Source organism: Sminthopsis crassicaudata, chromosome 4 (assembly GCF_048593235.1).
Source record: "Sminthopsis crassicaudata isolate SCR6 chromosome 4, ASM4859323v1, whole genome shotgun sequence".
In the NCBI taxonomy this organism is placed as follows: domain Eukaryota; kingdom Metazoa; phylum Chordata; class Mammalia; order Dasyuromorphia; family Dasyuridae; genus Sminthopsis; species Sminthopsis crassicaudata.
In genome coordinates, this window is record NC_133620.1 from 326,820,252 (window position 1) to 326,846,909 (window position 26,658).

The window sequence follows — 26,658 nt, forward strand, 5'->3', positions numbered from 1 at the left end:
TGCTCACATTTTACATTCATTTCCCAATGTTCCTTTTCTGGGTGTACCTGATTCTGTCCATCATTGATCAATTGGAATTGGATTGGCTCTTTTCTATGTTGAAGATATCCACTTCCATCAGAATACATCCTCACACAATATCATTGTTGAAGTGTATAATGATCTCCTAGTTCTGCTCGTTTCACTCAGCATCAGTTGATGTAAGTCTCTCCAAACTTCTCTGTATTCCTCCTGTTGGTCATTTCTTACAGAACAATAATATTCCATACCATTCATATACCATAATTTACCCAACCATTCTCCAATTGATGGACATCCATTCATTTTCCAGTTTCTAGCCACTATGAAAAGGGCTGCCACAAACATTTTTGCACATACAGGTCCCTTTCCCTTCTGTATTTCCTTGGGATATAAGTCCAGTAGTAGCACTGCTGGGTCAAAGGGTATGCACATTTTGATAACTTTTTGGGCATAATTCCAGATTGCTCTCCAGAATGGTTGGATTCTTTCACAACTCCACTAACAATGCATCAGTGTTCCAGTTTTCCCACATCCCCTCCAACATTCATCATTATTTGTTCCTGTCATCTCAGCCAATCTGACAGGTGTGTAGTGGTATCTCAGAGTTGTCTTAATTTGCATTTCTCTGATCAATAGTGATTTGGAACACTCTTTCATATGAGTGGAAATAGTTTTAATTTCATCATCTGAAAATTGTCTGTTCATATCCTTTGACCATTTATCAATTGGAGAATGGCTTGATTTCTTATAAATTAGAGTCAATTCTCTGTATATTTTGGAGATGAGGCCTTTATCAGAACCTTTAATTGTAAAAATGTTTTCCCAATTTGTTACTTCCCTTCTAATGTTGTTTGCATTAGTTTTGTTTGTGCAAAAACTTTTTAATTTGATGTAATCAAAATTTTCTATTTTGTTCTATTTGATCTCTAGTTCTCCTTTGAACACAAATTCCTTCCTACTCCACAAGTCTGAGAGGTAAACTATCCTATGTTCCTCCAATTTATTTATAATTTCGTTCTTTTTGTGTAAATCTTGGACCCATTTTGATCTTATCTTGGTATGTGGTGTTAAATGTGGGTCCATGCCTAGTCTCTGCCATACTAATTTCCAGTTTTCCCAGCAGTTTTTATCAAATAATGAATTCTTATCCCAAAAGTTGGGATCTTTGGGTTTGTCAAACACTAGATTGCTATTTTTATTCACTATCTTGCCCTGTGAATCTTAACTATTCCACTGATCAACTAGTCTATTTCTTAGCCAATACCAAATGGTTTTGGTGACTGTTGCTTTATAATATAGTTTTAGTTCAGGTACACTAGACCACCTTCATTTAATTTTTTTTTTCATTACTTCCCTTGAAATTCTCGACCTTTTGTTGTTCCATATGAATTCTGTTGTTATTTTTTCTAGGTCATTAAAATAGTTTCTTGGGAGTCTGATTGGTATAGCACTAAATAAATAGATTAGTTTAGGGAGTATTGCCATCTTAATTATATTTGCTCGGCCTATCCAAGAGCACTCAATGTCATTCCAATTATTTAAATCTGACTTTATTTTTGTGGCAAGTGTTTTGTAATTTTGCTCATATAATTCCTGACTTTCCTTTGGTAGATATATTTCCAAATATTTTATACCATCGACCGTTATTTTGAATGGAATTTCTCTTTGTATCTCTTGCTATTGGATTGTGTTGGTAATGTATAAAAATGCTGAGGATTTATGTGGATTTATGTTAAATTTTCTATTCAGTTCTGGTCTTTTCAGCAGTAGTGCTTGAAATCCCCCAATTTTCTTAAACATCCATTCCCCCAAAGGATTATATCCAGTTTTGCTAAGTCATTCTTGTTTGTAATCTTAATTCCTTTGCCTTTTGAAATATCATATTATAAACTCTCCAGTCCTTAAACATGGAAGCTAGTAAATCTTGTGTGATCCTGACTGTGGCTCCACAACAACTTTGTTTGCAGTATTTTCTCTCTGACCTGGGAGCTCTGGAATTCGGTTATAATATTTAGTGATTTCATTTTGGCATGTCTTCTGGGAGAGGATCAATAAATTTTTCCTTATTTCTATTTTACTTTCTGGATCTAAGATATAAGTGCTTTTACTGAATAGTTTCTTGAAATATAAGTAGGCTCTTTATTTGATTATGGCTCTTAATTAGTTCAGTTCTTAAATTCTCTCTCTTCAATCTATTTTCCAGATCAGTTATTTTTCTAATGAGATATTTTATATTTTTTCCTATTTTTCATTCTTTTTTTAACTTTGTTTTATTGTTTCTTAACATCTCATATAGTTTCTACTTGCCCAATTCTAATTTTTAAGGAATTTTTTTTCTTCAATAAGATTTTTTTGTAGAGGGCAGAACTTTGCAGAAGCATACTTGAAATAAGTATACTTGAAATAAGGTGTTAACTCAGTGGAATTGATGAGATGATTGTTCTCTAGTTCAAATACATACTTAGTACTTGGTGTGGTGATGTAATGGTTCTCTAGTTCATATATAATCAGTATGCTGTAATCATATAATTACAATAAGGTATATAAGGGCTAAGAAGGACTGGAAGATAGACATTCTATCTTTGACTAGGCTCCTAGTGGCTCTCATGCCTCCTCCACTAAGATCAAAACTGGGCCAGAATAAAGAATTTAGATTCTATTCTTGACCATTCTCGTGGTGTCTATCTTTCTGAGACCAAGGCCTGTCCAAAGGACCTCCAGAAAGCTAGCCCGGACATTACAATTTTGAACCTCTTTTTCTATCCTTTCTTCAATGAATTATGTACTTCCTTTTCCTTTTGACTTATTCTGCTTTTTAAGATTCTTTTCTTCAGTGAATTTTTATGCTCTGTACCATTTGTCTGATTCTATTTTTAAAGTGTTTTCTTCAGTATTTTTATAGCTCTTTTACCATGGTATTTTTTCCCTTCAACATTTTCTTCTATTAATTGTTTCTTTTCCCAATTTTTCCTTTATCATTCTTATCTCTTATCTCTCTCTTAAAAACAAAACAAAACAAAACAAAAAGCAATAGGAACAACAAAACCTCTTCCAACAATTCTAATTGTATTTGAGTACAATTAACATTTTTCTTTGATGTTTTTTGTAGTTGTTTTGACATTGTTTTTTTTCTGAGTTTATTTCTTAGTCTTCCTTGCCATTGTATAGCTTTTGGTAATCAGATTCTTTGTTGTTACTGTTGTTAGTTTACTTTTCCAGCCTTTTTCTTGAATTTGAACTTTATGTTAAAGTTGGACTCCACTAAGGCTGGAAAGATACCGTGCCAATGCTTCAGACATTTTTACACTGCTAGTTCTAGCAGTCTATAAGTATTTGATGCTTCTAAAGTAGTGAGAGCTGGGTAGAAGTATAGTCATTGCTCTCTTGGTTTGTACTATGGGTTTTGCTCAAGAACAGCCCCTATTCTCCTGCAGTCACAAGAGTTTGTGCTTCTTTTATCTTGGAACTGTGATGTGAATCCCTGCTTCCTTGTGACTGATTGCCCATGTTTATCTCTACCCTGTAGTTATGATCCAGAGTTGTATATTGGGAACAGAGTGCCAGTTGCATGCAGTGCCAGCAAAGAGCTCCCTGTAACCTCTTTCTGAGCAGTTTTCCAACCTTTCACCATCTCAGCTGTAAATAATGATGCTCTGGCCAGCCTTGGAGGATTGAACTAGTCCCTAATAGTAGTAGCACTTACAGTGTTCCTTCTAAACACATCAAGGCAGTGGCAGCACAGACCTGTAACAATCCTCTATATGGTTTTTAGCCTGACTTAGGTTTTCCAATAGTGGCAATATAATAGCACTCTGGGCAACAGCAACACTTTATGCTAGCATAGGATGAAAGAGCTAAGGATTTAATAGAGAAAGTTTTCCTGTGCTAGTATAGGAGGGTAGCAATTGAGAGAAGGTAGTAGGCCAAGATAAAAGACCCAAAATCATGGATATCAGCAGGCAGTAAGCTTAGGCATGAGCCTGACTAATAGCATAAAGTTAAGTAACTCTCAATCACAATGGCAGCCCAATATTAGAAGAGTATGCCCTGGCAAGCACAGTATCAGAAAAAGGTTGTTTTTGCCCAATGCTAACTAACTATAATATAAAACTGATGGATCCCTTCCCATTTCTAACAGAATAATACCCAATAATGCTAAATTAACTCAACGTGTCCTTGGTGTCTATTCTTGCTCAACATGCTTCTCCTGCAATGGTGAAATTAATCTCTCTTTGCTAACTTTTAAGTAATCTATAATTATTTCATTTTGTTCCAATATTGAAAAAAACTAACAGAGGAATGACTGGAGTCAGACCTTGTTCAGAACATTGGCATTCTGGAAAAGAGGAATGGCAGGGATATTTGCTGGGAAGAGAAAGCAGGTCAAGATATAGCCTGTGTAAACATGTACACACACATACATACACATATACACACAGATTTGTTTTATTTTTGCTTTTGTTTTTTGGTTTATTACCACATTGGATAAACAGTTATAATCTGTAATCTGTAGTGTCTATACAGAAGAGTCTCATCATACACTCATTTAATATGTGAAAATAAACTATATGTACTTGGCAAAAAAAATAATTACAGAAGAGAAAAACAGACATTTAATAATGTGATATATCATGCCTGCTATATTCCACTCAATAAGTATATGGCCTAAAATCATTACAGGTAGTGAATATATGATCATCCAGTGAAGTCCTTTTCAAATGTATTCCTTTTAACCATTACTTCTTCTACTATTGTTTTCATTTTCTTCTTCAAGACTTGGTTTTTTCTCTTTCTCGCCTGAGATCTTGGTTGAGTGTTATGAAAAAAAAATTACATCCAATTGTTTTCTTAGCAACTACCTCAGCACTCCATTACAAATTGTTCTCTTTTTACTAGGGATCCCAGCCTTTTAAAAATTAGAACTATTTAAAAATAGCATACTCATTTTGGGAGTGATTTAAGAGTTTCTCCAGGGTAATTTTAATTTAAAGGATAACTATAATTTTAACTTGTAGAATGACCTAATTTTGCCCCCTCCATATCATTGCTTCCCTCTCCCCCAATTTAAGATGCAATTATTCTTAGTTAATATGATTGTCACTTTGCAATTAGGAATTAGGGTAACGGTTGTTTAATTGTTGCTCTTGTATCTCCAGCATTTAGTAGAATGCTAAATGTTTGTTGACTTGATTTTAATTGATTCTGAACTCAAAAACTTGAATCTTAAAAATACCTATTTAAAAAGAATTCTAGTGTTTTCAAGTTCATAATTAAATGTTTTTTTTTTAACTACTAGATAGATCTGTATTTTATTGCTTTAAGAGACAGAGACAGTAGAGGGTTATTTGTCTAGACATTCTCTTTTGTCTTTCTTCTTAAAGTGTGGTCTATTTATAACTATAGTATATACTATAGTATAGTCTATTTATACATTCAGAAAACAATAAAAAATTACTTTAAATTTACATGGAGATAAAACACATTATAAAGCTAGAGACAAAAATAGACAAAATTTTAAGATTAAGCAATATCAGTTCACTAGGCTGCTGTGAGATAGAGGAGGTAGAAGAAATGGAAAGGTGATATATTCATCTACACCCAGAAAGGGAGTAAGTTCTGTCAAGATACTTTTAAGCGGGTTGATAAACTAGTGACCCAACTGATTATGATTCTGTTCAATCCCAATCAATTCTTGTTTGTTGTCATTGATCTGTACAATCTGACCCTTTTTCTATACCATCCTTTCTAGGGATTCAAAAGTTGCCCTATCTTCCACTTCCCATCATCCTTCAATTCCCTCCTTCCAGTTGAGAAAAATTGTATCAGTCCCTTTGCTGATAAAAAGCTACAACATAATACAGAAAACATTCTCCAAAATGCTATGCAAATATATAGGAAACTAGTATACTTCAATTCTATGTCATTATCAATACTGTTTAATGTAGATATTTTGCCTGAAGGTATTCTTCTTTCCTTCATTCTAGCAAAAAGTAATTACAAATTTAAGTAACTTCCATGCAAATACAAAATTTGCTTTAAAAGCTTGATCTAACATTTCTGAGATGATATATGAAATTAAAAATATAAATGTATTAAAATGAAGAGTCATGAGATCTTAGACATAAACTTAGGAGAGCTAGGTTTTTAAGGTTCTTCCTGTGGAAGAAGTTTCCATTTTACAGTTGTATCCAATTCCTCTTCAAAATCTCCCATTTCCTGCTCCTTTGACAACTCCAGGAAGACCTTAAAGTGAAATTGAAGGCAAAGTAAAGAGAAGAATGAAGTAGCAATTTAGTTCCTATACCACCAATTTAATGAGAAGAGTATATATAACAATAAGTATTATTATCATCATTATCATTATTATTATTGCTGGTATTTACCTAGTGCTTTAAGATTTGCAAAGCATTTTACAAATATTTCAATCTCACATGATTCACTATATAACTGGTGCCACAATTCACCATGCCATTTATTTAAATTATCTTATTGTGAGAAGCTTCTTAGCCTTATGTAAAATTTGTTATAAGGAAGACCTGTTTTCAAATACTGTCTCAGATACCATGTGACTATGGGCAAGTTGCTTAATCTTTCTAAATCTTAATTTTCTTGTTTATAAAATGGGAATTTTTTGCCATAGAGTTTTGCCATATTTGCCATAGAGTTATCCCATCTATATCATGACTTTCTCCATCCTCATTTTGGTATATTACAGATTGTCATATGAAATTAAAAAACTTTTTTGGAAATTTCACATAATCCTCAGATGGCATGTGAAGGCATGCTAAAGAAAGTTTAAAAATTCAGAAATTTCTGAATTGGAAAAGATAAAAAAGTCTCAAGAAAATAGGATTTCTGAATTGAAAAAAGAAAATAATTCTATAAAAAAATTAGGGAAATGCAAAAAAATTCAATAGAGCAAAATAATTCATTTAAAAACGAAATTGGGCATATACAAAAAGAACTAAAAACTGTGAATGAAGAAAATAACTCCTTAAAATTCAGGATGGAACAAATAGAAATGAATGATTCATTGAGAACCCAAGAATCAGTCAAACAAAACAAAAAAAAATGAAAAGCTGGAGAATAACGTAAAAATTCAGAAATTCAAAAAATATGTGTAGTATTGTATGATATCAATATTTTTTATCTTTTAAAGCCATAATAATTCAGACTTTTCTGATATGAAGGGAGAATCAAAAACTTTTAGGCAAATTTTCTAGCTTGCAGGGGCACTATGTTCTTAACCTCTGCAATATGGAAGAGATAACTGTACCTACCTGTTGAATTCTTTAGAGGCTTAAATTAAACAACACTTTAAAAACCTTGAAATGTGATAAAGATGCTAGCTATTATTACATAAGCAAGGAGCTTTATAAACTGTTAGATGCTTTATAGGAGTTGGTTTTGTTTTTATTGTTGTTATTATTTTTATTCCTCCTTCACCTGCAAAAATAATAATTAAAAAAGCGAGTGATGGTTCTATTTTTTCCAAGACATTCAGGAGCAAGCAATCCAAAGAAATGGGAGAGTAATCTCCTGGAAACTTGGAGATCATTAGTCAAACTGTTCCACAAGGGTGGGACATTTGATGGCTTCTTTGGGTTGTACTTTACTATATTCAATAAACCTTTTGTCCCTAGACAAGTGGATTTTTTGGTGTCACATAAACAAAGAAATGAATGGATGCATGCATTCATGCATGAATAGATATTTAAATGGACAAATATATAAATGAATTAATAATGAAAAAGGAAGGAAAGAAGTAAAAAAGAAAGAAAGAAAAGAAACATATAGATGTCATATTGATCTTAGAAACTTTCCAAAATGAGATGGAGGAAGGGCCAGCAAATTTTAAAAGAAACTTCAATAGTTCAGAGCCATGTTTCATATCTTTTCCAGTGTAATTTGAACTAGGACATTAAGGTTTTCTTCTTGTCCAGCTATTAGAAGACATACGGTTTGGTGAGTCTGGCAACTGACATGTACATTAAAGAAGATTTTCTGTATAACAATGAAGGGAAGTAATAATGATTAATAAAATGAGAGCATGCTTTTCTATAGTTTTAGGGCAAGCAGAACAAGCCTTGTGTGAACCATATATAGCTAACAGAATATATCATGTACCAGCTAGGACATCCACCCAACACACACTAATTGGGCACTAGGTGATGCAGTGGGTTAGAATGCCAGTCCTGGAATCAGAAACTTGGTAGTTTTTTGGGCAAGTCACTTAACTTTCTTTGTATCAGTTTCCTCAGCTGTAAAATGAGCTATAGAAGGAAATAACAAATGACTCTAGTATCTTTGAACAGAAAACCCCAGATAGAGTTATGAAGAGTTGGACATGACTAAAATGAATGAACAATAGAAAGTGGAATGACAAATAGAAAATCTTTGAGAAAATAACCCACCTGTTCCAAAGTAGACTGAGAGAGACTGTATTCCTCCAGATTGAATGCATGCTTAGCTGAACAAGAATGAATTTATGTTAGTAGTTTACATTTTCTCATCATGTTTTTTTTCCCAAAGCAGGGTATAATATAGATCATTACAAACAAAAAATATACTTTAAATACAAAAGATGAAGCAAAAGTCACTCTGCAGTTGAAGAAAAATGTAATAAAGTGTCTCAATTTGACTTTTAACATTAAAAATAACTAATTTTGTCTTTTAATATGCTATTTAACTAGACATACCTTGAGAAACGGTTTAACTCAATTTTAAGTTTTGCCTCTTTATGTCCTGCAGTGAGTGGTTTTAATTTTCTTAAATGATTGTTGCACTAATTATATATGGGGTTTGTCACTGCTTTGTAGAAACTCATTTTCAAAATGAAATGGCCACTCTTACCTGCCTCTAGTTTAGAAAAGGCCTGAGAAAGAGGATGAACATCTTCTACAGGCAATTTATAGACCATCAAGGAAGAATACCTGGAAAAAAGAGCAAAATTTTTCTCTTTCAGCTACAACTTAGGATTTGACAAATGTTATAAAAGAGTAATAACCATAAGAAATAATTACATTTTAAGCAAAACTAATTAGTCTTGTTGATGGAATAACTGTAGTTCAAAGACAAAAAATAACAAAAAAACAAAAAAAAAAAAAACAACTATACTTTAAACTTCAAGGTGACTGGCTACATGTAACTATTTTACTGACAAGTAACACATTCTGCAAGTATCCAAGATAAAGACTTTCAATATTTTTTAAAAAAGGAAAATTTAAAAATACAAAGTCATTCTTTATCCACTGAAACTTTAGAAGGGAATGAAATAATGTATTTTAAACAGCAAAGGATCTTAAGCAGACAAAAATGTCATGCTCTGAAACTGTTAGCTTAATCATCAAAATAAAAAAAATGAATGTCCAAAAAAGAGAGGAATTTAAGGCATTTTTTTTCCCAAAAAGTAACTTGGATCTGAGCAGAATATTCAATTTCCAAACACTTTGAATGCTAGAAAATAAGAAAGTTAAATAAGTATATTCTGTAGATGTGATTAATTTAACATACTGAAAATATAATTTACTATATTTCCTAAACTTATTTCTTTTCTAAGCCTCCTCTTACTGTCTAAAATACCATCATCATTTCAGTCACTGCAGTTTTATCACCTCACATAATTTTGATTTCTTACTTTCACTTTCTTCTATAGAAATAACTGCAAATACCATATATTTATTTCTTTTCAAAATCTCTTAGATGTATTAATTTCTTGCCATTCACATAACCATGTTCTCCTCATCTATTGAGAATTCTCTCCTCAGTCCAACCTTTCCCACATTCATATACTAAGGTGATTTTCCTAAAGTATAGTTTCAACATATACTCCCTATTTAAATAAAAATAACTTGACCATAAAAAGTTTTTATGGTGGCAGGAAGGACAAGACATGAACTCAGAAGAAAATAACAATATAAAAATTTCTACAAGCAAAGCCTTGAAGAAAAGAGCTAATTAGATTCAAATCCAACAAAAATTCCTGAAAGCATTAAAGAAAGAGATAAGAATTATAGAGGAAACAATGGGAAAAGAGATAAAAGTTATACAAAAAATTTATGAAAAGAGATTTGTTTGGTAAAAGAGGCCAAAAATACTGAGAATAACATTTTAAAACAGAATTGATGCAGGATCACTTATAAAGTCTGTTATTTGATACTCAAAGCAATATTTAAGCCTATATTTCTAGATTTTTTGCCTCAGCTTTGCTGTTTTTCTCATGTATAAAGTGTGGAGAATAATAGCACCCACTTCTCAGTAGTTGTAGTGAAAATCAAATAATATATTTAAATAAATGTTTAGAATTGTTTACTACTACTACTACTACTTCATGTTTATCTGCCCATCTCTCATTTCTGTGGTTTTGCATTGAATGCCCCCATGGTATATATGCTCTACCACTTCTACTTTAAAGAATCTTTAACTTCTTTTAAAATTCAGTGCAAAGTACAGTGGATTGATTGTTGGAGTTAGAATACTTTAGTTCAATTTCTACTTTAGAAACTTAACTATCTACAAAATCGCCTTAACCTTGTTTCATCATCTTAAAATCGGGAATAATTATGACACTTATTTTGCAGGGTTGTTGTGAAAATCAAATAAGAATATATGTGTAGATTTTGAGATCCTTGAGAGCAGAGATTATCCTTTACGTTTGTTGATATTCCTAGAATTTAACACATTACCTGGTCCATAGTATGCACTTAATAAATGTTAATGACTGACATATGTAATATCCTTTACACACCCTAAAATACTATACAAATGCTATCTATTTACTTATCATCTCTATCATTAGTATTTTCATTTGCTCTACCTATGATCCTTATTAGTATTAATGTTTTCGTTTTCTCCAGAAGGCTGTTGTCCCTTGAGCTGCTATAGATATTTTCCAAGTACTATATATATCTTCCACCGTGTTATACATAGAAATTGTCTACCCCATTAGAATATAAGTTCCTAATTTGGCAGGGAGTATTTTTACTTTTTATTATATAACCAGTGCTTAACATAATGCCTATTACATACTCAGTGTTTATTAATTAATTATTCAAACTTTTTTGATATGTTCGTTGACTTTGCTGAATTTTTTCATCTTTAATATACAAGATGACTCTCTGGAAAGGCAGGGAGTGAAAAGATATAGCATAAATGTTTTTAATATAAAAAACAAAAAATATCAATAAATGTTTAAAGTATTAAGCACCTACCATGGACAATATTATTCTAACAATATTTCTCTCTGAAATTAAAAAAAAAAAAACAGTACCTGCCTCAATGATCAGTATTACTGAGTATTCATCATATAACATTCTTTTTCCCAGGAACTATGATGTTTTGTTTCTTTCTTCACAAGATACTTTCACATTCTAAATTGTAGTATATACCCTATTACTACATTGTATTTTTAATTACCCTAAGAATAAAAATCATTTTCTGTTTTTCTTTAGTTTTTCCCTAAGGAATTCTTTCTTCTGGCTATCTTTTCCTTCATATTTTGCATGTAAAAAGCTCTTGAAGGTTGCATTTCACTTGGGGGTTTGTATTTAGGAGGGGAGAGTTGTCATCTCCCACAGTAGCCTCCTAGGAAATCTCAGAACTGACTTCTGGGAAGAGTCATTTAATTTCTTTTCTCTCAGAGGAACTAAACTGGTAAGGTCCTATATGATTGTCTGTCATGGCTCAAACTGCACTACCCCTTACTTGTGGAATCATATGAAAAACTTCACCTGAAAATCTTAAGAAATAAGTATTTTTCTGCCTAAAGTATCTTCTAACTTTTGCCTTTAGGGAAGTGTGTTAAGGAGTATGGATTAATAATGGTAACCAAATTTATAAGAAAATTGTCTTTTCTATTCAGAAGAGATTAAGGTCTCAGAGAAGTCCCTCTGATTACTCTTGGAGAACACATGAGGGAAATGATCAAAAACAAATTAAGTAGTTTTAAAGTGACTATTGATCTATTGTTGAAATAGCTTGTTAACTGAAACTTTTTTCATATATATGGCATTTTCCTCGATCAGTGACATTTCTTATAAATGTCATTCCATATTTTCTTAAGATAGAGAATAACAATTATGCCAATTTGGACACTTCCCTCTCTAAGCAAAAAATACTTAAATTAAGAAAAAATAAAATAAAAATTCTGCCATCCTTATGCCTAAAATGTAAAGTGTAATTTTTACACAATAAAGCAAGAAAAATTTGATGAAAGGATTAAACTTACTTTTGCCACCAGAGGAGGGAAAAACAAATCAATACAACTTTCCTTACCTTTCTTGCTTTGCTGCTGTTGGAAAAAGTTTCAGAATCTCTTCATGGAGATGTCTCATTTGCCCAGGTTCTTTCACTTTTATTTCCAGTATGTAATCTTTACCAAATTTGCTTTTCAAATGTTGGATGGAACCAATGCATCTAGAATAGATAATTTTCAACATTCACACTTGCAAAAACTATGTTCCAAGTTTTTCTCCTCTTCCACCCATCCCCTTTCCCTAGTTAACAAGTAATCCATGTTAAACATGTGCAATTCTTCTATACATATTTTCACGATTATCATGCTGCACAAGAAAAATCAAATCAAAAAAGAAAAAAAATTTGTTCATAGATTGTAATGGACAGTCACTCACCTTAGCTGTCCTGATACCATGATAGCCACTCGGTCACATACAGCTTCAGCTTCTGCCATGTAATGTGTAGTCAGGATAGCACCACTCTCCTTCTTTTTAAATATTTCTCGAATAGCTTGCCTGCAATGAAGTCAAGAAAATGCATAAATTAAGAGAAGCACACTAATGTCTCCATAAAACTTGACAAAAGAAATTAGAATGGTCACAGATAAAAAAAAAAAAAAACTTGTTTAGACAATTTAGATAAAATAAAAGGGAGAATGTCCAAGAGAAGATGAATAGTAGTATAGCAAGAAGCCAAAAGGAAATTGACACATGAAGGAATTGGGTTAAAAAATTGTGAATGAGGGTAGTTTTTATGAAAAGTCAGAAGTTGAAATTTAAAAAATGAGAGAAAGAGGTTGGATTAAGACTGGGAAAAAACCAATAAAATCCTTATAAATTTATGGAGCTTTGGATAACACCTTGGATGATCATAAATATTAAGGTAATCTTCAGTGATAAATGTTTCTATAAAGCCAACCAATTTGAATGAATTAAAAAATAAACACTTTTTAATGCTTAGTTTTTATATGATTAAAATCTAAATGGGATTTGTTTGGCATTATAATTATCCTCACCATATTTGTTGCTGCCCTTCTGGATCCATTCCAGTTGATGGTTCATCCAAAAGCATGACAGCTGGATTTTCCAGGATACTCATAGCAAAACATAACTAAAATGCATAGAAACATAATTAGTGACTGTCCTCACCATGGCAATACTTAGAAGAATGCCAAAAATATTACATACCTTTCGAGTTATGCCTGTTGGCAATTCCTTGACTGGAACCTTCATGTACTTCTGAAGTTTGAAAGCATCTTTTAATCTGACGGAAAATACATTGATTGGAGAAATGCCACCTTAAAATAACTCTGAGGTTTTACCTCACATCAAATTAATGAAAAAATGATGAAAATTCAAGTTAATGAAAAAATGAAAATTACAAATATGGGAGGCATTGTAGGAGAAAATAGGCTACCACTGCATTGTTGGTAAAGTTATGAATAATTCAGCTATCCTTGGATGCTCAACAAGTCACTATGCATATGCCTAATAACTCAGAATTATCACTTAGATTTACTCCTCCAAGAGATTTAAAAAAGAGGAAAAGTATCCATATGTATAACAGTGTTCAAAACAAGAGGATGAACAAATTATGGAACATGAATGTAGTGAAATATTATTATAAGAAGTAATATAAAAATGATGAAAGGTAAAGATTCAGAGAAATCCAAGAAGACATACAAACTAATGTAGAGTACAGTGAGGAGACTCAAAAGAAACATTTATACAGTAATATCATTGTAAATACAGATGACTTTGAACAGCTTGAAACCCCTCATCAATTCAATGACCAATGAACTGCATATCTTCTGACAGAGAGTGAATGAACTCTCGGAGATGAGATGAAGAACAAAATATACATTTTTGGACATGGCTAATGTGGGTATTTGTTTTGTTTTACTATGTAAGTTTGTAATAAGGTTTAATTTTTTTTTCTTTTTAATGTGAGAGTAGAACAGAAAATAAATGCTCTTCACTGAAAATTAAATCTTAAAAGGGAAAAATGTTTGGAATTAGACTATTTGGCCAATGTCGGACATTAGAAGAATGTTCCTAGAAAAAAAGAGTATATACAATGTAGAAGAGCTATTTATTATTATCCTGAAAGTCTCAGCTCTGGCAATCAGGAAGGGACTCATTTAAGGAATAAGAAAGGAATTTCATAGATGTAATTTGCTTCTTATTAACATTGAAAGTACTCATTTCAATTTGTCTTGATTATATTAATTTCATATTTCAAAACTTATTTATTAGGATTTGTAATAATGATCAATGAAGCGAGACTCAATAAAACAATTTGAGATCAATTGTTTATGATCTAGAAAAACTTGGGAATGTAATTAAAAATCTTCATGTCTGGTTTTGTGTGGAAAGTAGCACTACCATGTTCTCACCTTTGTCCTAAAGTAATGTTTACCTATGAGAATCTAAAGTAGAAAAATAAAATTATATCCCTTGTATTGGATAGTAATTTTCATTTTAAAAAATTAAGTAAGTTTTGTGCTGCTTAGATTTGCAAATTCAAAGCAGGTACTTTTATTGTCTCAGCTTTGTTATAACTCTGGCCTTTCTCCTCCTCCAGAGAATTGATGCATTTTCCCTTTTAATTATACCTTGAAATAGTGACCATGGCATCTTCCTTCTTTAGTCCTTTCACGGCAGCATAGACCTCCAGATGTTCTTTCACTGTAAGGTTTTTCCATACTATATTTTCTTGAGCACAGTAACCAAGGATAGTAACCATTTCATCTCTTTGTTGACTCGTTGTGCTTTGTTTCAGAATTACCTACACAAAAAAATTACATTCAAATTCAGAATGTAGTTCTAAAACAAATATATTTCAATAAATACTATTATCAGTTTGGAGATGATTGATATGCTTGAAGATCATTCATAAGTAGGTTCAGAGAGGCTCATTACTAGTTTGGCCACAGAGAGTTGAGTTTTCTGCCATAATAATTCTCCCATATGGTCTACTAAATTGTAGTGAACTTGACATCTGTAGCAATAGAAAAAATACCTATCACAGAGGTATCACAGATCATTGAAGTATTTCATAATGTATTTTTAAATATTGTGACAACTAGATGGCATAGTAGATAGAGCTTGGGCCTGAAGTCAGGAAAACCTGAGTTCAAATCTGGCCTCAAACATTTAATACTAACTGTGTGACCTTGGGCAAGTCATTTAATCCAAACTGTCTTGCAATCAATCAATCAATCAAAATAAAAATAACCAAAATGTTAATAGCAAAAAGTTAATCTGAAATAATTTATCTATAAAGAATAGCTAACTGAATAAGCACATAAATATTGGTTTCTGCAAATATAGAGAATAAAATCATAGGAAATTTTTTCTCTTTCAGGGTTTCTTCAAGTCAAGGTGAGGGATCCTTAGATTTATCTTGAGTACTTTGATCTGAATTTTATGGCCCAATTTCCAAGTGGTTGAATTAATGTCATAGTGTCTCACTATTTGATGATTGGCAACATTTTTCTGTCCAATTTATCCTTCATATTGTCAGAATAATTTTTCTTTCTTAGGTAAAGATTTTCTCATGAAACTCCTCAAAAATCTGTGATTGGCTCAGGATTAAATTCATTTTCAAGGCCTGTTCATGATTTGATATCAATTTCTTCCTCTTTCTTTCTTTCTTAAACCCCTACATTACTCCTTTTCTTGTATTCTATTCACTAGGAAAATTGGTTTATCCTTTTTCTTTACTAGCTCTCATGCTTCATTATCCTTGCTTATTCTGCCTCTTGAGCTTGGCAGGTGTTTCTTTCTCTTCCTTATCTGAGGATTTCCTAAAAACTTTCTAAATCTAATATCTTCTCCATGTAGCCTCAATTTTTACCTTTGATTTATAATGATCTTGACTTTTAAAACTTCCATGGCACATTTTTTGGGGAGGGGTAGAGGAACATTTATCACTATAATATTATGGATTATAATTGTCTCTGTACTTTTATCTACCTTGGAGACTCTAAAATTCATCGAAGTAGGGATCAACTTTATCTAAATTTCACATGTGCCCCAGTGCTCTGCAAATAGTAGTGTTCAATATGTACGTATGATGGTTGATAGACCTCTGACCCCTAAATGTCCTGAATCTCCATGTCTAGGCAACCCTGATGTCTTTCAAAATCATATATCTAAACATTTCATTTTGAAGCCTATCACAATAGCATTCCACTTGATTTTTCTATCTCTTTCTTTTCCAGTCCAATCTATACACAGCTTTTAATTTTATATTCCTGAAGCAAGGGTATGACCATACCACTGGAGTATTCAAGAAACTTCAGTAGTTCCCTATTTTCTCTAAGATAAAAATACAACATCCTCTTTTTTTTTTTTTTTTTTTTTTTTTTTTTTTTGGCATTTAAGGCCCTTTACATTCTGGCTCTGACCTTTTTTTCCCCCAACTGATTTCACACTGCTCTTCCTTATTCCAGTCAATAGTCTTATATTGCAGTCAATTAGGCTTGCTAGCTATTGCTTGTACATCTTGATATCATTGTCACTTTCTATAAGGCTTTTCCTTCCTTATTCCCCTGGTTGTAAGGCTTTTCTTTTAACAGTCCCAGGGCCTTGTATCTGCATCTGTGTACTTGCAGTTTTGTTTGTATAGAACATAAGCTTCTTAAGGTCAAGGATGACCCTTTTTTGTCTTTCTATTCCCAGGATACAACAAATGAATGATGAATTCTTGTTGAATTAAATTCAAAGACTGACATATTTTATGTTGTTCAGTCAGTTCAGATGTGTCTGACTCTTTGTGATCTTATTTAGGATTTCTTAGAGAGTTTAGTCATTTTATTCTTCAGCTCATTTATTATTGAGGCAAATAGAGTTAAGAGACTTTCCCAGAGTCACACATCTACTTCATGTCTAACACCATATTTGAACTCAGGAAGATTTGCCTTCCTGAATCTAGGTCTGAGTTTCTATCCATTGAGCTACCTAGCTGACCCCACACATCTCAGTATTATGTTAATTATAATAAATCAAAGGTAAATGCAAAAAAGTATATCTAGATGATGACAGAACAAATTTATGAGGACTGATATGAACAATGGCAGAAGGTAAATATACAGAGAAATGCTTCCCATAACACTTTTCTTCTATATTCTTTTTTCCGTCTCTCACCCTGAGGGAATGAATGGATTTCTCTCCTTCTGTCTCAAATACGCTACTAGTTCCTACTAACACAAATTCTTCCATTTCATTCTTTGAGTTATTGACTCCTACTGCTGAAATCCCTTACTCTGACTTGCCTTTGATAACTACTCTTTCCATCTCCTAGCCTCTCTACCCCCAGAACCCTGTTTCTCTTATATTGTCTCTGCCTGAATTAGAATCTTGAATCTCAACTTCTACCTAGACCTTAGTTGATTGGTAAAAGGACTCATATCCTCTTTTTTTTAATAATACCTTTTTATTTTCAAAATATAGGCAAAGATGATTCTCAACATTCACCCCTGCAAAACCCTGTGTTCCAAATATTTTCTCCCTCATTTTCCCTCCTTCTGTAGACAGCAAACAATTCAATATATGTGAAATGTGCACTTCTATACATATTTCCACAATTATCATGCTGCACAAGAAAAATAAGATCAAAAAGGAAAAAAATGAGAAAGGAAACAAAAATCAAGCAAACAACAATAAAAAAGGTAAAAATATTATATTGTGATCCATATTCAGTCCCCACAGTAAAGGACTCATGTCCTTTTCCCTCATCCTAACTCTTCTCTAGTATGGACTAGTCTCATCTATTTCTCAGTCCTAACAATTAAATACACTTAGCCAGAAGGCCACCAATACTCTATATGTATTACTTAATAAGAAGTTTTTTAAAGGGCAAAGACTATCTGACTTTTATATTTTTCATGCTGAACATACTATCTTGCATATAGCAAGAGTTTACTTAACACTTTTTTCATTAATTAATTCATACATATATTTATCTACTGTAGTTTCTAGAAAGGTTATATCTTGCTCAAGGTTACACATTTGAGCTAAAGTTCTCTGACTCTAAATCCATTGTTCTTTCTGTTGCATTATGCTTTTTAAGGTAATAGTTACTATTATACCAGTTGTTTTTCAATCATCTTACTCTTTATGATCCCACTTGAGGTTTTCTTGACAAAGGTAATGGAGTGGTTTGCCATTTCCTTTTCCATCTCATTTTATAAAACATTTCTGCAACTATTTTATGATCTCCTCGTGTTACCATTTAGTACTATACCCCCTTAGACAGTGTTACACATATAATAAACACTTTAAAATGTTATTCAGTGTGTTACTATGGGCAATTCACATTTCCTTTCAGTGATTCTTTCTCTTCTTCCACTAAAAAAGTTTGTGAAAAAGTGTCACAACCACTCATTTTAAACCAAACTTGAACTAGTAAAGAGCCTAAAGATTGCTATTGCCACTTATTTTATTTCTGGTGTCTTCAATCAAAATATTTCCTTTTTTTTCTCTTACCTTCCCAGCTGTTGGTCTTGTGTCTCCAGTTATCATTCTAATACATGTACTTTTGCCAGCTCCATTGTGTCCTAGCAGTCCCAGTATCTCACCTGGAAGAAAAAATGAAAGATAATCAGTGAAGGTATTTCCTGTATTCCTTTATCCTATATTCTAATGTAAAAGTTACACCTTTACTCTTGTGAATAAAAATACAAAATAAACTTGTTTTGTGGCTTGATACTTGATAAAAAGTTAGAAAGCAGATATGTTACTGAGTATGGGAAGTGTCCATATCAATTACCAGGATTAAGTAAGCTTTGGGGATTTTAACTGAGAAAATTTTTGACTACTGAACCAATAAAGAAGTAGGCTGGCAGGATGGTTTGCCAGATTGAGCATGATAATATATTGGCACTTGAGATATTGTTACTAAGTGACTAGAAGTTTAGATGAAAATCCTGGTTTCTTAATTGATAAATGGATTTTTCCTACTCTAAGAATCATTTATCCAATAGCCCCCTTTTTTTTAATAGCACAAACCTACTCAGTTCTTCTTGAATAAAATACCTATGTCATAAGAATTTCCATGCTGCTTAGAGTCCTATATTAGGTACTGCTATAGAAAGTTTATGTGCTTGTGGCTAAGTGGGATCAACAAGATGGCAGACTAGTAATTTTCTCCAGATCCTTTTAACTGTCTGAATCCTCCTTCCAAAAGAAAATTATGCATAAGATTTAGAACAATTATAACTGAATCCACAGAAAAAAGAAGAGAGACCCCACATAAAATCTTTGTGAATTAAGACCTTTTTTAACGCAGAAAGAGATATTTCTTGTAGCTACTTTCTTCTTTCCCTTGGAAAAACAACTTTTCTTCTTGCCTTCATATTCTTTCCGCAGACAGCTGGCAATAATAATAGGTTTCTGGAAAAGAAATTATAACTTTATTTTCCTAATAGTTTTTTAGTTGGATGCTGTGTTTTTTCTGACTCTCAACTTTATCTTTGTCCTAAGCCATTGAACAAATTAGGTCACGTTAAAGGCAACACTTAACAGAGATAATTGAGGGAACTGTTCCAGCTTGTGTTCATAGATGGAAAATTCATAATTCCATACATGAATGTACAATAAAAATGTATTCTATGAGTCTGCTTTTCTCTATGTAAAATGAAGAATTAGGTTAAAGGATACCTTATCACAGCTAATTTTAAAAAGAGGCCAAAACCACAGACCTAATACCTGTTCAACATTGTTTACAATGTAGCTTGTTCAAGATCTTTGGCTCACTAAGGCTTTTTGGATTTTTAACATTATTTCTGTGTTTAAAGTAAAATTTTTAAATAGAAAAAACAAAACACTTTATTCTTTTTTTTTTAGCTTCATAGTTTGAGAATAAATTAAAGATTGTTTACTCTGATTCAATCTTCTAAGCATTTCAGTAAACATCCACACAAAGTTTCACCTCATCCAGATTGGAAGAAGTCAGAACTCTTGCAACTCTAGCTCTTTCTGCCTGAACATCTTCATCTTCATTTTCTAGTTCTTCAGGATTGGTACCACCATCACTATTTGTTGGGAAAATTCTACAAAGGACAAAAAAGCCATAAATAATGATTTCTATATATAGTTGATGCCAAATATTGGTACTCTATTAATTTTTATTTTTGTTTCCAAAGAAGTTGGACTATTTTACCTTTTGTAATACTTATCCCCAAGCTTGTTCTGCAGAGATAAGGTAGATTTATAAAGTGCTTGGAAAATCTTATTCCCTTTCTCTTATTGCATTTCTTTCCTTTAGAGTCAGCTTTAACTTTTCCCATTCATATACCTTACGTTCAGTCTATCATCAAGTATTGCCATTTCTTTTTCTCAAATATTTCCTCACATTTTTCTATTATTTCAGCTTCTCTGCCATCATGACCTCATGTATACTTATATATAAACATACAAGTCTTTGCAGACTTGTAACTGGTCTCCTTTACTTTATTCCCCATTTAATTCTACCATCCTTCAAACCATTGTCATTCTAATCTTACCAAACTTGCTTAAGAAATAAACAACTACATTTATGTTTAAACTAAATCTAGCTGAATGTCTCACAAAAGGCTCCATAATTGGACTCAATTCCCTGAATCCAACTTCCTTCTCTACTACTCCACTAACACAGGCTTCTATTCCAATCATACTGGTCTTTTACTATTTTCTGCATATCCATTCTTATCTCTCTTTACCTTTGCTAGTATTGTATCCTCCCACATGCTGATTTTCCTCCTCCATGTATATTAAAATTCTAGACATTTTTAAAAGGCTATCCTTACCTCAGTCATTCAATTCAACAAGCATTTATTAAATGTCTGCTTTATGCCAGGAATTATGCTAAATCTTAGGTACAAGAAAGAAAGAAATGGAATGGATATTCCCTTCAAAGAGGTTACCTATTTCTGGAGAGATAAAGCATGGACACATCTAAATAAATAAACATAACTAGACTGAGTTTCTTGAGAACAAGGACTGTCTTTCACAATCCTTCTATTTTCTTTCTATCTGCTTTGCTTGACATAGTACCTAACATAAGTGCTTACTAAATGACTGATTGTTTTAAAGGAAAATAAGGATTCTATTAAGTAGATCTGGTGGTTTATTAAGGAGAACTAGATATAAGGAGCCCCATGTTCAAAAGCCCAAAGGCCAGAAATGGTGTATCTTGAATGAGAAGAAGAGAATTAGCTGGTTTGAATAGAATGGAATTTGTAATAAAGAGAGTCAGATGAAATAAGAAGGAAAAGACATGTGGGAGCCAGACTGTGGATGGTTTAAATGCAAAGCTATGGATTTTATATCAACTTAGAGGAAAAGGGGACTGATTAAAGATTTTTGGATAGGTGAGTCATACAGACAGATTTGTGTTTTTAGAAATATCTGTTTGGCAGCTTTAATTGAGGATGAATTGCAGAATGGATTGATTAAAAGTAGGTCGACCAATTGGCAGACTATTTCAATAGTACAGGTAGAATCTGAATTAGAATTTGCCATTTTATGAGTAGAGAAAACAGGAGGAATGTAAAAGATGCTGTGAGAGTAGAATTAGCAAGAGTAGGCAATTGATAAGAAGTATGTGTGTGTGACAGGAAAAAATTAATGATGTTAGGGTTGTGAATATAGATGAAAAAGAAGATGATACTGATATAAAGGAGAGCACTTGAATATTTCCAAATGACTTCAAATATGTGAGATTCATTTTTCTAAAGACAATGCATCCTCATTGAGAGTAGGGATACTACTTAATATGTTTTCATTTTATTACTAAGTATATTTATTAAAATTTTTCCAAGAAACCTCACTGGCCAATTTATGATTATTGTAATTATTCATTTGGTTCAGTTGTGGCTGGCTCTTTGTGACCCCAGCTAGCGTTTCTTGGCAAAGATAGTGGAGTGGTTTGTACTTTCTTTCTTCAGCTCATTTTACAGATAAAGAAACTAAGGCAAACAGAATGAAGAGATTTTTCCCAGGATCCCACAAGTCATGAGTATTTGAGGCTGGATTTGAAGTTAGGTCTTTCTGACTCCAGGTCTAGCTTTCTGTCCACTGTGCTACCTAGCTTTATTCTTAAACAGTTAATAGGGAGTCACCAACTACAATCCTTCTATTAAGATGTTGGCTCAGTAAACAGTATTCTGCCTTGCTGCTATCTACTGTGGTCATTGTTGTCTGACAAAGAATTCCTGGATTTTGATATCTAATCTTCCATTATGCTCTAAAATAAAATAGATTTTTTTTTTTTTTGCGGCCCTTGAACATGAACTCACCTGTAGTTAATTAGAAAGTAACTCCTTGAAAGTAGGGATTATTTCTCATTTGTAAATTGTATCCCAAGGCTTAGCACAATGCTTGGTAAATTGAATAAGTTTTTTTTCCCATTACATTTAAATCCATTCCAATAAATTTATAAATTAAATGTACTGAATTCTATTTTTTATTTTTCTAACCTGAACAGAGGGTCCTTTCTCACACATTGCTTTCCATATTTCATTTCCAGACATCGCAGAACAAAAAGGAAAATGATACAATGAAGGTAAGGCTAAGGAGAAAGAAAGACAAACACAGAGACAATATAGTAAAAATTATTTCTATATTCACCATAACACAATTATTGCTCTTTTCTTACTAAGATCTTCCCTTATAAGAAAATCTTCTAATAAATACAGCTGCACAACTCTTACAGCTTTGGATATAGATTAAAATTATGAAATCTTTACAAAAAATTGTTTCAGGTTTTATACTCCTCAAATTGGATTAATATCACCAAAGAGCAAGCATCAATCAGTAGTACAAGAAAAAAAGAAAAACATCATAGCATCAAAGACTTCTGAAGACTTTTTTCTAAATAATTATTTCAAAACATTCTACATTTACAAATAGATTACTCAACAGTGATGTTTATACAAATACATTCCCAAACATAAATTTACATTTGGCAAGTCTAAAATCCTGCCTTTTAAAATCTTATAGATCAGGTCAGGTAAAATGAGACCAATCACCCTTAATACACACATATCCAAATGGAAAAGTATTCTTACTATGAGAACTATGAAGAGCACATTTTCATCAATTTTATTCTCTTCATTCATCATATAAAATTTCCTGTAATACATATAGTTGACCTGCCAAAAGAAAATCATAATTATATTTATGTCATTGATTGTATCTAAATAAATCCATAATTTCCTTTTGTTTGTCAAGGTGTAGATATTTCTTAAGAATAGAGATAAAAGGCTATTATCTTCTTTGTTCCTCTTTTCACAGTCTATACTTGACTCTCAAATTCTTTGATTTTTATTGCAGTTTTGACTACTAGAGATTTGCTTTCCCAAATGCTTTTTTCTGTTCCCATTTTCTTCCTTGGCACAGCCCTCCTTTTCCCAGAAAGGAAGAGATCCATCTTTCTCCTTTCTATCTATACTTAAGTAGAAAAAAGATTCCCAACTTCTTTTCACTGGGATTATGAATGCCAAATAAGTCCATGAATAATAATGAATAAGTTAAGAGCTAATTAAGATACTTCTGTTTCAAAGACACTTGTATCTCTTAAAAATAATAAATGTTATTATAAATAAATATATTTCATTTTGTAGAATTTCAGATATAAGTAAGCTAGTATGAGGGGATATATTTCTGGGCAAGGGATATTTCCTGCTGTCATCAAAATCACATCAAGTAGCTGGCTAATTATTCTCCCAGGAACTTGCATTCCCCTCCATGACCCTAGAGGGCAAGGGTTCTTAGAGTTTTTTCACCTTTTTCATATCATGAACCTCTTTGGCAGTCTGGAGAAACCTATGGACCCCTTCTTCTCTTAATGTTTTTAAATATATAAATTAAAATATATAGGATTATAAGAAAGCAATATTATTCACATATAGTCATTTAAATATATTTTTAAAAAGATAGTTCATAGGTACCAAGTTAAGAGCAATTACTATAGAGAGTCAGTTATTGGTACACCTGAGTGCATTTAGTCTACTGAGGCATCAATGTGTGGAGGGGAAGTATAATTCTTTCCCTCAACCAGAAAAAAGAAACAGAACTTTCCTCCTACTAGTTTATAAACAGTCTCTTGCAAGAGAGTAAAAGAATCGTACTCTAAACTAGTCAAAAATATTTATTAATTTCTTACCACATGTTGTGTCAACTCTGGGATCTCCTACTTTCTCCTGTTTTTAAAATCCAGTCAGAGTTGGACAGCACCTTTTGCAGTGGTTTTCACTGAGACACAAAGCTTATTCAAATAACAACATATACAGTGACATTGGGACATGTCTAGTACTTACCTCCAAAATCAGCATTGTGCATCCAAACATGGTGAAGAAAGGTATAAATGCAGTGCAACAAAGTGTGTTAACTAGTTTAGAGTTACTTGATTGAATAAAGATAAATATGAACATGGAAGCCTGTAAGAAAATTTCATAGAGATATGAACAGAAAGTTTGAGTCACTTTAGTTAGTTTTAGGTTACTTTCATACTTTAAGTTTTTCTTTTTCTTATGGCCCCCTCTTTAGCTCACACACCATTTTGTAGTGAATATTGTCTGAATTTGGTATTTAATATCTTCCAACCTCTAGCTTCCATTTGTCCAAATTTATTTCACTTTCTCTCTATTTACATGCTATTTTACAGTCAAACTAAGCCTACTTTTTATATTCCAAACTCAGCATTGTATTAAACCTCCTGGCTTTTATGTAGTTTCTAACTTCTTTTTTATTTTCTCTATATTCCTGCAGTTTTGGGAGTTTAAATTACTTGCCTTTAGTCACACAGCCAAGTTTTGGCAACAGAACTTGAACCCAAATATCCCTTGTTCTAGGATAGCTTTATCCAGCACTCTCTGGTGCCTTTCAAAATATATGCTGTGCTGAATTCTAACATATCCAGCAGTGGTTTTTGTTTTGTTTTGTTTTGTGTTTTTGCTAGCAAAGAGTTGGAAAGAAGATTGATGTTTACTAACTGTTAAATGGTTAAATAAGTTTTGGCATGTGAATGTAATATTCTATTATATTACTATGCTACAATGGCCACAAAAATACAAAAAATCACAGAAAGACTAGTTATTGCAGCTTTTTATTCCTTTTTATTCATTTCATTATTCAGGGCTCTGGACCATTCCTTCCACAACTTTTAGATAACTAGAAGCCTGTATTCTGTTAATATTAATCTCATCTGATCAAAACCTGACTTCTAGAATAATAATGTGAAAGGAAGACTGATGTCTTTGGTTAAATTCAAAGGGAAGTGTGATGTCCTAAAATGATTTAGTTATTTGTTAGCTTCTTTAGCTAACTGTAACTTAATTGTAAGAGAAAGGATGCCTTTGATGCTGCTGTTCATGGTTATATTGATGACATGTAAATCCCCAATGCCAACCTCCCATCAGCCTACTTATGAACTCTCTAAATATAATTTAATCTATTATCTGATTTAGTTTACCAAAAAGTCTGAGATTGAATTAAATTTTTCTTATATTCTATTATGATTTTAATTTTTTCAACTTTTATAATATTGAAAGATCATGAAATTATGTATCTTCTTTTATATATATAAAAAGGGACATTATGTAAAAGAATTATTTCTCTGTCACTCTAATGTATTTTTAATCTTTTAGAAATCTTATTAGAATCATATTCTTCATTTAAATTTTTTAAAAATCTGCAATTTGAGACTGTTTAAGCATAATAATAAAGTTCAAATTTTTCTTGTCGATATAATTTCTTCATGAGACAGATAAAATTTGGCAGCAGTTACCTACCATATGAACTCAGAAAGGAGATATAGTACCTATATGAACTGATGCAAACTGTAACATATAGGAACATCAGGGGCATTCTGAAAAGATGTCAGAGTAGGTCAGAAATTTCTAGACTTTTGAGATTTCCTCCAAAAAAAGACAAAAAAAAATCACCCAAAATGTATGTAGAACAGTAAAAATAAATCAATAAAGCAGTTGTTCTCCTAAAACCATTTGAGAGTACCTCAGAAAAGATAGGACCTCCAGAAGCTGAGGTTTGACTTGAGTGAGGTGCAGATACTTCCAGGCCAATTCTATTGAATCAAAAAACAACAGGCTCTAGAGCAACTCTGTTAGGGAGCAGCTCAAGCCTCAAGAAATTTCACCTCCCAAGTTTTCAATTCACAGCCTCAGGAACCTTCACTTCATGAACTTTTTTATCTCATAAAGAACAGCAGAAGATTGAGTGAGAAAGATGAAGAAACCCAACTGTTTCTAGAATCCAGGCCTCGATTTGACTGGATGTGATTCCCAACTGTGGTTGTAGGCAGTAGAGGAGTGAGCTTATGGCTATGGAGAATATGAGATTATATTCTCCAGGGAGAAAGAATGTTTTTGGGACAGTGTAGTTGGGGGCCCTAAGAGTG

The 26,658-nt window shown here is 32.3% G+C and overlaps 1 protein-coding gene across 1 annotated transcript in view; it reads right to left on the bottom strand.

Moving 5' to 3' along the window:
- Positions 1-4,461: 4,461 nt before the first annotated feature.
- Positions 4,462-26,658, bottom strand: part of LOC141538798 (ABC-type organic anion transporter ABCA8-like) — a 104,682-nt gene continuing 82,485 nt past the window's right edge. The window contains 14 exon segments of the mRNA XM_074260614.1: positions 4,462-6,264; positions 8,436-8,491; positions 8,875-8,954; positions 12,295-12,435; positions 12,651-12,770; positions 13,271-13,365; positions 13,443-13,518; positions 14,870-15,042; positions 18,747-18,838; positions 19,535-19,652; positions 20,191-20,311; positions 22,718-22,809; positions 23,309-23,392; positions 24,560-24,679. Of these exon segments, the coding sequence (XP_074116715.1) occupies positions 6,166-6,264; positions 8,436-8,491; positions 8,875-8,954; positions 12,295-12,435; positions 12,651-12,770; positions 13,271-13,365; positions 13,443-13,518; positions 14,870-15,042; positions 18,747-18,838; positions 19,535-19,652; positions 20,191-20,311; positions 22,718-22,809; positions 23,309-23,392; positions 24,560-24,679 (1,467 nt within the window). The 3' untranslated portion in view covers positions 4,462-6,165.